This window comes from Montipora capricornis, chromosome 9, assembly GCF_036669925.1.
Source record: "Montipora capricornis isolate CH-2021 chromosome 9, ASM3666992v2, whole genome shotgun sequence".
In the NCBI taxonomy this organism is placed as follows: Eukaryota; Metazoa; Cnidaria; class Anthozoa; order Scleractinia; family Acroporidae; genus Montipora; species Montipora capricornis.
The window spans coordinates 46,615,703-46,627,062 of NC_090891.1; the positions used below are offsets into that span (position 1 = coordinate 46,615,703).

The 11,360-nt window shown below is 41.8% G+C and overlaps 1 protein-coding gene and 1 long non-coding RNA gene across 2 annotated transcripts in view; one reads left to right on the top strand and one right to left on the bottom strand.

Moving 5' to 3' along the window:
• Positions 1 to 534: 534 nt before the first annotated feature.
• On the bottom strand, positions 535 to 1,263 carry LOC138017662 (uncharacterized). The gene has a single exon (XM_068864687.1). It carries the CDS (start codon positions 1,261 to 1,263, stop codon positions 535 to 537), a length of 729 nt encoding a protein of 242 aa, XP_068720788.1.
• Positions 1,264 to 7,605: 6,342 nt separating this feature from the next.
• The window catches only part of LOC138015284 (uncharacterized), a 4,083-nt gene continuing 328 nt past the window's right edge, over positions 7,606 to 11,360 (top strand). Inside the window, exons 1-2 of the long non-coding RNA XR_011125528.1 lie at positions 7,606 to 7,688; positions 10,510 to 11,360. The exon at positions 10,510 to 11,360 is cut by the window's right edge and continues 328 nt beyond it. This is a non-coding gene — a long non-coding RNA (uncharacterized lncRNA). The remainder of the gene's footprint in view (positions 7,689 to 10,509) is intronic.

Sequence of the window (11,360 nt, forward strand, 5' to 3'; positions counted from 1 at the left end):
CATCAAGGTTCCGTTAGGGGTCTTGACTTCTACCGTTCGCACTCTACCATCATCTCCAGGGAAGGTCTTAACAACTCTTCCAAGGGGCCAATGTGACCGGGTAGTATCGTCATTCTTTAACAAGATTAAGTCACCTTCCTTTAGATTTCTCTGTTCCTTGTTCCACTTCAAACGAATCGAAAGATTGGGCAAATCCCTGCGCCACCGTCGCCATGTCATATCAGCAAGCGCTTGGGCCGTTCTCCATCTCTTGCGGCTATTAATTTCACGTTCTTCAAATAGACCGAGTGAGCTATTGGGGATGCTCATCCGATGAGGAAGTGGTTTGGGATCAGTGCCTCGTAAGCATTTACATAATGAATGACCGCGGTGAGTGGTCGACTATTCACAATAGCCTCTGCCTCGACAAGGACTGTATGGAGCGTGCTCCTGGCCGAACTTGGTCATTTATGACAGCTTTTAATGCTCTCTTCACTTGCTTAAACATAGACTCGAATATTCCTCCCTATGCGAGGGTGAAGGGGGATTGAAGTGTCATGTGATCCCTTCATTAGCGAGCTCTCTAGAGATCTTTTGTTGACTCAGTGACTTGAAAGCCTCTGTCAGTTCCCGTTTAGCTCCAATGAATTTCGATCCGTTGTCCGAACGTATTGTCTTAGGGTTGCCCCTTCTTGCACGAAATCTTCTCAAAGGCATGATAAAGGAGTCGGTGCCACCTGCTAGCTCTACGTAAACCGCGCGGGTGGTCAAACATGTAAAGAGGCATCCCCATCTCTTTTCAACAACTCGTCCTCTCTTAACATTCATCGCACCGAAATACTCCACGCCAGTGTTCGCGAACGGAGGCTCACCGAAGGCGAGTCGCTCTTCGGGCAAGGAAGCCATCAGAGGTACGTTTGATTTTTCTCTTCTTCTTTTGCAGTGAAGACAGTCATTAACGATCTTTCTGACGAATGATTTCCCTCGTGGAATCCAGTCCCGCTGGCTCACAAGAGCCAATATGTGTTCCCTTCCTACGTGGGAGTGCTTCTCATGAAGGTCTTGAACCAATAATCTCGTCAAAGGATGCGTTGGTGAGAGGACTGCTCGGTGTTTTGCTTCAAAGGGTATCCAAGCTTTGTTCAGTCGACCACCGACTCTGATCATTCCTTCCATAAAGAACGGTTGCAATGGGAGCAGTGGACTCTTACTCGAGAGTGCTCGATTTGCTTGAAGTTTTTTATACTGTTCCTCAAACGATTCAATGTGGACTATCATACACATGGCCAACGAGCTTTCCTTGAGGTCATCAGTGCACAAATTCTTGGTCCGTCGCTCTGGAGGCGGGCTCCGTCTCCTTAAATTGCCTTGCAACTTAGCTTGAACTTATACCTAATCCACCATGCATATAACCGAATAAGCCTATTCCAAGTAAAGTACTTCTCCACGTTGTTAGGACTGAGGCCATGACTTCCAACTCGCTCTCGTTGACTTGCAACTCTTCTTTGAAACTCGGTCATTCCTCCTCAGGTAGCATCAAGAATTGAGGACCGCTGATCCACCGACATTTTGAAGTTAGTTCCTGAATCTCCTTCCCTTTCGTACAGTCGTCAGCTACTTTCATTGTGCCAGGAATTTGATGCCCTTCATTGATGTCTGATTTGGAGGTGATTTCGGCGACCCTGTGTGACACGTACACGCTGAATCTTCTCTGGGCTTTGCTGACGTAGTGCAATACGATCTTGGAATCGCTCCAAGAATACGTTTCGTTAAATTCAAAGTCAATTTCTTCAAGTATCTTCGTTTTCAGTCTAGCAGCAAGAATCGCAGCCTGCAGCTCCAAACGTGGTATGGTCAATGTCTTGATCGGTGCTAGCCTGGTCTTGCTTATAATAAAGCTCACATTGACTTGTCCACGAGTAACCCTACGTAAGTAGGCAACCGCTCCTTAAGCGATTTCAGATGCATCACAAAACATGTGTAACTGAACGCTTTGGTACTCGTCGTGATGAAAGCCGTCCCATCGAGGGGCTGCATGCGATGGGCTGCGAAATCTTCAAACCCCACTTTCAAACTTGCCACTGTTGGAGCATGTCGTCAGGCAGCACTTCATCCCACTCGATTTGGCGGCTCCAAAGTTCTTGAACGATCAGTTTCGCCTTTAATACGTACGGGGCGGCGAGGCCAAGAGGATCGAAAACAGTGCTTGTGGCACTCAACACACCTCGCTTAGTATTGGGAAATTCACTCTTCACTGGCCTCAGACTCAACAAGTCCTGTTCTGCATGCCATTTGATGCCAAGGGCTCTTTCCTGGGGTAACTCGTTCCGATCATGATTGACATTGTCACAAGCTACTTCAGAAGTATAGGGATTGCTGCTAAAACTTCCCGACTGTTTGACATCCACTTTGTGAGTCGAAATCTCCCGGTTGTTAGGATTTCTATCAGCTGCCTGGCTAGTACTATGGCTTCTCCCGAGTTCGGCTTCGATGCCAACAGGTCATCCATGTAGATATTTCTCTTTACGACATAAATCGCATCTTCACTGAATATTCCTCGCTAGTAAGGAGCGGTTCTCTGTAACGCACAGCTTGCACAACATGGCGAGTCGGCGGAGCCAAAGACGTGAACTGTCATATGATATTCGAACGTCTCTTTGTTTCATCTAAGTCTCTCCACAAGAAGCGTAGTGAGTCTCTATCTTCTTCAGAAACATAAACTTGATGGAACATTTGTTCAATGTCTGCTACAACGCAAATCCTTTCACTACGAAATCTCAAGAGGATTTCAACCAAATTGTTTAATAAATCAGGACCGGTCAACGAAAACCATTTAACGAAACGCCATGAAACTTTGCTGCGGCGTCAAAAACCACGCGGCCTTTGCCAGGTTTGTTGGAGTTCAGCACTGCATGGTGTGGCAAGTACCACGTTCTTAAAGATGTTCATAAAGCCTCTTCGTGAGTCATCTTTTTTGCGTGTCCTCTATTGACCTAATAATTATGACTTGTATTTTACCGCTAATTCTGGATCCTTCCTGAGCTTTTTTTTCGGTCGAGTGGAGTCTTGAAACGGTTGTTTGGCATGATTGGCTCACCTTTCCTTAGCAACGGTATTTTATAGTGACCCCGCTCTTCTACTGTACTGCTCTGCAAGACAGCCATGGCTCCCTGGTCTTCAATGGACAGGGTGGATTCTGAGAGATCTTGCTACGTCGCATAAGAGAACCTCCCAAAATCGTTCAATTTGTTGTTGCAGAGGGAGCCCTTCGATTGTTGCAAGAAGGTTTGCATTGATTGTTTCACACAGTCCTTTGGTTGCGTTACCAAAGAGGGCCCATCCAAGGGGGGGGGGGGGGAGGTCTTAATGGCGATGGGCTCGTCCACTCGTCCCTGGCGGACTTCGAGGTGAATCAGCAGGTGGGCCATATCAGATCCAACTAGAAGCATTACTTCGGAAACGTCAAGATCAGGCAAGTCGATACCCGACAAATGACTCCACTGTCCGATGGCTGCCCTTCTCCGCAGTTTAACAGACGGGGTATTAAGCTTGTCAATAACCCACGTTCCATTCACCATTACTGGTTCTGAATGATTGGACGAGAGACCAAAACCCACTCCTTCCAGACGCTCTGAGTCTTCACATCATTGCCAACCATGCTCAGGTTTAGTTGGTCAAGCGGAAGACAGTTTCTTGACCCTCTGTGGGATTGTCAATAAATGAATCTACTGGTTCTTCAGCTTGAGCTGAATGATACTTAGTTACTTTAAACCACTTGGGTAGTGAGTTGACGCCTTTCCAGTACCCGGATCCCATTGTGCCATGAACGATGGTTGAGAATAATGAGTGGAGGACACGCATTTTGTTTCACAAGAGGCCCAAGCTAAGTTGCCACTACAAATAGTACTGTAAGTTGATGTCGAAGGGATACTTGTAGCCCTTCCCGGGGGAGTAGTACCATGACAAATTTCTGTATCAAAATAAGGAGTAGATGCACTACCATTGCAAGATGACCCATGTTTATCGCAGGTCATAGTCGCATGTCCAGACGAGGGGAACTCATCAAACACTTGGAATGAACAGGTTGGAGGAGTTCTCGATTAGGTAATTTCGCAGAAGAGTCAGAAGTACGGTAGCACATTTAATTCACTTGCTGTGGCAACTGGTAACTGACTTATGCCCAAGTTGGGGACGTCATTAAATTGTAAATTCTTTAATGGCAAAGACTTGAGACTTGTACTCAGGGGAGTATCTTTATATGAAATGGCATTTTGGGATGACTCTGAGTAAACAACTGGCTTACTTCCTTTGGAAAAATATCCCGTTGTCATTCCAGGTTCAACTTCAATAAATGGGCTTGAATCAGAAATAATACACAAAGAGCGGTGACAAACATCAGATATAAACGCATCCTTTCTGAGGTTTGTCACCGCTGTTTGTGTGTTATTTCTGATAAAACTGAGATGGCCAAAGAAAAAGAGTATTTACGACATGGGCTTGAGTGTTCATCTTTATCGTCCAGATCACTAGCTAACTGTATTGGGATTGGGAACTAAATAATGTTTCAAAGATGGCGAAGTTTGATTGACCTTAATCCTTCGCTCAGTGACCTCTTTACCATCGATAAGGTCTTGTCCCAGTATTTCATTCTCAAGCTGTGCTACCTCCGCTTGATCTTGGGCTTTCCGTAACAGATCGAGCTTCCGCTTTCGATATTCCAGTTTGAACTCCAATTCTCTTTGGGCCCCTTCGTCTCTAAATTCCTTCTCAGGTGCCTCATTTTTCCCTTTTTATTTGCTCCTTTAACTGCTTTGCTTGAAGGTACGCGATGGCGGCCTTAATTTGGGCATCCTTTCTCCTCCTTGACGAACTTGATGACGAATTTGACCCTGTTTGGATTACCGAATCTTCAGGTTGTATTAGACTTCTGTGAAGCGGCGATATTACTTGTTCATCCACAGAATTGGACCCTTCTTGCTTATCCATCATTTAGCTGGCCGCAATTTGCATCCGGCTCGAATAGACCAATATCAAACTTGTGTTAAACGCAACAACAAAATTCTATTTTTCTTTTGGACAACATGGTCCACATCACGATCGTGCGTCATCATGGGAATTTTCATATCTGCAAACAGAATGGACAGCGGTGGGTCCAACATCTACCATGGCACTCTTATGATATACGGTACCAAAACAATATCGTGCTATATAACAACGTGTACTATTAGAGCTACATATTACGCAAAGATAACTTGAATCTCCTGGAAGACAAAACGGAGCTCAGTTGACACGATAGACCACTTTCATAAATGGCGTCCACTTTTTCATTCTTTTGTATTTATGTTAATTAGACCCACTGCATGCCCTCATTTTGAAACAAATATTCGTTTGAAATTTGCTCGTCGTAGTGAGGCTAGAAAGGCTTATTAGCATTAAAACAAAAGAATATTTTATTTAGCCGCCATTATGAAAGAGGTGTATACAGCGCTGTTACTGCACTACCACACGTACGCATTGCGTGCCTATTTTTATTGTATAGACATGGGTGTTTTAGTGGAAAATGCACCAATCATAAAATTCATACGAAACTACATCCGGGACCACAGTGGCGTATTTTTCATATCCTCACTAGTGAGGCTATTGATGACTCCATTTCCTGCCTTTGCATGGTTGTCTGGGCAAACAGTCAATGAAAAATGGCGAGCGATAGATTCGTGAAGTTCTCTGAAGTTGTCGTAAAATCCTTCTCTGAGAAAAAAGAAAATGCTAACACGAAGAATAAAACTTCATACAAGTTAAAATCATTCAAGGAGTTCCTTGCAAGTGAAGAAGAAATGCGAAAATTCAGTTGAAGAAATTGCTGCCGCCGAGCTGCAAGAATTTGCGATAAGCTTAAGCTATCACAAAAACACAACTTTAATATTGAAACTATTAAAAGTGACTTGAAATTGAATGAATTAAGTCGGACAATGTCAATAAGCAAGTGTATTCTACTCTAACTCCGGAACACGGCAAAGGTTGTTTAACGAGGGTGCTGTATACTTATCAACAACAGAGCGTAGAGCGTTTACGACTGCACGTATTTAAATTGTTCACTGTCGGTTGGTTACCTCAGAAACGTACAGCTTTAACAATGAAATAGGGGTGTGAAAAAGTATCATAATGCATTCACTATATAGTGTGACAAAGACGAATAACGCAGACCTAAGATTTGCTTTGAAGGCAACTTTTGAAGACCTTTTTACGCAAGCTAATCGCTCCCAAATGCTATATTGGTCTTTTAGACATTAAGGGTACGTACGATTGACAGTATTCTGGAATAGGAATACATGGAATACAATTTAGAAATCCTTCGTTTTTACGGAGATTCACGTTAAATTTGTCATTAATAACTTATTAATAACTTTATTATTTATACAGAGCAAAAATTCATTTAGATATGATCTAATGCCATCATATTTGAAAATGATCATATTTAGATATGATCTAATGTCATTCTGACTACACTACAACGAGCTTCAAGTGAAAGTTTATTTAAGATGAGTCCGGCAGTCAGCCGTACAAATGCAAGACAACCCTACTATAATAATTTAAGTTAAATATAATCTCATAGAAGTTGTGGTACGCCAGATACGAAAAACCACTAAAAAAAACACGTGGAAACGTGCTCTTCGTCTAATGCAGCAGCACAAAACCTCGAGGAAAGGGTGAGAATATTAAATTAAAACAGCACATAAAAATAAAGTCTCCCGCCAAAACTGTTAAATACCCTTAACTATTCCCGTGACACCCCGCGAGCGTCCTCATCGTGCTGTCAGAAAATCAATTTCTTTGACTGTCATACAATTGTCAGAAATTACATAAACACCTGCTAAAATGCTATTTTAATTTAAACATATCCTTATTATCCTTGGTGCTTCAAAATATTTCACCTTCGATGACATGCTAGGAAAACCTTGCTGATGATATTCTCGCGGATTTTTTTAAAGATTATTCTCGGCACAAGGCACAGGATACCAGATACGCTTGCATCGGATCGTTTTTTACTTATCAATCATTTACAACTGTGTCGCTGCGCCGGTGGGGGGTGAAACACAGAAATGAGTTTATCAACATGGTAATTTGACAAGCTTGAAAGCTGACGTTTCGAGCGCTCGAAACGCTACCTTATATGGGCTATATAGGTGTGTGCGGAGCCGTTTTGGTCTGAAATAGGTTAGGGTCTGTGCACTCAAGTCTTGAATTGGGTATGTTTTCAGAAGAATCTACTTCAACAAAAGCCCTTCTTAAATTGTCATGCCAACCGTGTAACAGCTCAAAGAAGTCTGAAACAAGCTATCAAAATTTTTTTCGTTTGGTCTGAAATAGGGTAGGGAAAAACGAACACTTTGGTCTGCAATAGGGTAAGGGTTTCGAGAAGTGGGCCGCACACCCCCACCCATTTTTTCTGAGAGTACCCCCCCCCCCCGGGGGGGGAACTCACCATATGAAAGGAAAGCGGCGCTGCTACGACACAGTGCATGGACCGGGAAATTTAATCCGCCTGTGACGGAAAACACATATTAATAACCTGCCATTAGAAAGCACTCATGAATTTTTAAAGTTTGTTTTAAAAGTGTTTTTGTTTAGTGTGACTATTGTATTAACAGCCTGGGACTTCAGCATCTTGTAGATGCCGGCTTCTTGTCTCATGAGCCCTTTCAAGCAAGGTAAACTCTTCTTTCTTATTTTGTAGCAACTAACAGCGTGACAACTTCGTCGCTAGGGTTTTTTTTTTTCAGAAAACGAACTTGAGTTTCTTAGTTTCTCAAAGCAATTGTTTACGCCAAATACAGCGTCTTCACGTTTGCGGAAAAGTATAAACACAGTTAGGTTATTGACTCAGTCCAGAACGAAGAGAATCAATCGAAAGCTCATAATAATGCCAGCAAAGTTAAAAAAGCAAATTTATCAAAGGTTAGAATCATTGAACAATGCAGATCACGGTTTTGTGTGAAACTGAGGAAACAGGGAAACTGGGTCATTGATTGCGGCGTGTGGAAAGGCGATCTCAAATTAAACCCACACTGAACTCAACTACTGAGAAATTTACTGAAAAACACCAAGAAAATCATTTACTTCAGGGATCACACCGTCACAGAGTTAATTAAGGGTTGTGAAACCTGCTGGCAAAAGATATGATAATAAAAGAAAGTGCAGTGGCTGTTTGTATTATTCTCGGCTCATGCCCATAAAGAAATTATCAGCACAAACGAGTTTCAGTCGATGATGGCAGTTTTACGCAAGGAAACGACATCAATTTGTTATCAGATACAGGAAGCTTCTATTAGGACATCGGTGGAGGATTGATTTGCATTTTTTTGTCAATTTTTTACAAAATTAAAAAAAAATACTTTTTGGCAAACTTTTAATTCTTTGTATAATTTGTCTGTTATCAATAATGTTCTAGACGAACCACCTGTTTCGAACTCAGCCTGCGGACACAAAAGCTTGAAGAAAAAAGACTTATCCAGAGAGAACTTTAATGAAGCTCTTCATACAATAAAAATCTTACGAAACGGGGAAGCTTATTTAACTCTGCTCGTAGTGAGGATCCCAAAAGTGTGACTTTTCTTTTAATATCTACAGAGAAGTCGATATGTCTGTTTTTCTAGATTATACTTCGGAGATTTGGAGCTTTTCAACATTTAGTGGTTGTCTACCATGTGGTCGAGTCCATCATTGGCAAGGACAATTAATTCAGTACAGAATAATAAATACGTCAGTTTCGCGCGGTGTTATCGTTATAAATTTTCCGCTCTTGACATGTGTCAAGTAACACAAAAATATCGCGGACCAAATGCGAATCGAAACAGGAAGAATCGCTATTTTCTCATTTTCTTTGTTCAAGTTTATTTCTACTAGCCTAGAACTGGCTTCATAATCCACTCAACACCGCGAACTGGTAACAAATCAAGCTTGAACACTTCTCACCAATTAAACAGGGGCACCCAACGAGAATATAGTTCAAAACCACTTAAACATGGCATTGTTAAACGTATTTTAGTATTTAAATGGTAAATATAGGCATATTGTTCTCCCCTAAAAATTTTTCATCTGTTCGGATTCCCTAGCTGAAAGTCTAGTGATCCGAAAATTATAGGGATCAAAACTTACCTTTTCGAAAATTTCAGCCGGAAAAAAGGCTCCCGAAAATTCTAGGTGACCTTTTTAGGGCAGAAATCCGTTAAAAATGGGCAATTATACCATGTTTTAGATGTTCGAAAATCCTAGGACAGGCAGGCAAGCAAGGAATTTTACAACAAATGAGGTTCCGAAAATTCTAGATCTCAAATCGTCTTCCGTCTTCTTTCATTATGGTTTGCGCGCGCTCACTGTTGGTGCGTTCGACTGACCCTATTCCGGAATAAGAATACGTGGAGTGATGATTTTAAACACTACGTATGGCGTTTTGCAGCAACAAGAATAATAAAGCTATGTTTAAAATAGCATTTTAGCAGATGTTTGACAATATTAATGTGAATCCCCGCAAAAACGAAGGATTTCTAACTTCTATTCCATGTATTCCTATTCCGGAATACGGTCAATCGAACGCGCCCTTAGACAACAACAGTGAGCGCGCGCAAACCATCGTCATTTTGGCGGGAAAAACGTGATACCTTCGTCATTTTAGTACGACGTTTTTCAAAAATGTCGTCGTGTCAAAACAAGTCAACAACACGGTAGCAGTTTTGGCATTTTTTGACTAATGAGCAAAAAGGCTCAGTTACCAGCAATAAGAATAACTGAGCAACCTATACTGCTAACAAAGAGTAAGATTAAGCGTACGGGTTATAAATTTCCTTGGTATTTTCGCTAAAAACGGGCAGTCAACACTCGTACTCGTCCTCGTCGTAGAATCTAAAGCTCTCTATTATTGAGAATACGAATACGATCTACTCACATGCATAAAACCTAGGTAAAATGAGGATCACCAATTGAACCTTCAGGTACAAACGGATTTAACCTATAAAGAGGACGGATTTTACCAGCAACACAGCCACTGTCTTTCTTGGTAGAGGTCTCTAAAAACTAACAAAGGCGTTTTATTTATTTAAAGTCATCATTCAATTCATAAGGAATTATATTTTGGAAAGCAAACGATGCCAGTTAGTTTCCCTTTTTTGAATTTAATTATTTAAGGCTTCCTCTTCGTAGGGAGGTCATGATAAATTTAATACCGTCACGCCCCATGCAATGATCGAATGTAGCCAGGAAAAAATGTGAATGGCTCCACAGGAGGAGACGTCGTCTTCACAGCAAGACATTTCAAACATCCTCGGCCAAATTAATAAAATTCTGCTCAGGTCGCGTTTCATTTTTCAAAATCTCTCGGAGCTTAGTCAGTTTTACAACTGGTTTTATTTGACTCTTACGCGCTTTCCAAAGCTTCTATGAAGTTACGATCAATATTTAACTACGCCGAATAAATTGCTTTAATACTATTTGATATACTTCGGCGTTTACGAAGCATGTTGCTTTTTTTTTCAGTGGCATCCGTGGATGTTTATAAGCTTTTCAAAAGATGGAATCAGCATCAGGTTCCACAAGCGCAGAACAATCTTTCCTGCCTCCATTGACAACCAATAATAGAGCAAGGACGAAACGTAAGAAGAAGGTATCGCTTAAAAAGAAGAAAAACGGTGAAGACATCTTTGTAAGTTTACCAGAAGTCGCAAAGACGATAAAAGTAGTAGAGAGAGCTTCCAAAGCGTTTGCCAACAAATCGTCGTCTTCGTTAGAGACCCTTTGTCAAACCCAAAACTTGCCAACGCACACGACCACGAAGCATGATGCAAAAGATTCAACTAATGCACTAAAAAGCAGACGCCGCAAATTGCGATTACCTCCGCTTGTTTTGAAACCATCTTCACAGAGAATGGCATCCGAAGAAAGATGGAGTGCGGCCTTGGGCCTGCGAGATAGTTATGAGATCCCTATGGGTGTTTTCAACAAACTAATGGATGACATTGTTCAAATCAACCAGCAAATGAAAGAAGAAGAGATGATGAATCGTATAAGAGAGGAAAGGGTGAAATACGCGGCAGACAGGAAACGAGAAATGTCTTCTGCTCAAATGAATGAATTGGGACGTACCCCTCTACCCAGCTTTTCCTATTTTCCTGGTCTTGTGAGAACCAACGAACTTGACTTCGATGAGTTTCCGAAATTGGATGATATTAGGGCCAACAGCAGATTATTTCGGCAAGAACAGACAACCCGGAGAAAAATGAGCCAGTTTAAAGATCGCCATTCGCATGTCAGACCTCCCTGAAAATTAAAGCCCGCAAATACGAAAATTTCATCACGAGATACATTTTAGCGGTTCTTCATGTGTGAGA

Bases quoted from the DNA above. Each gene is read 5' to 3' on its own strand.
- LOC138017662 (XM_068864687.1), bottom strand. From the start codon at position 1,263: ATGTGTATGATAGTCCACATTGAATCGTTTGAGGAACAGTATAAAAAA.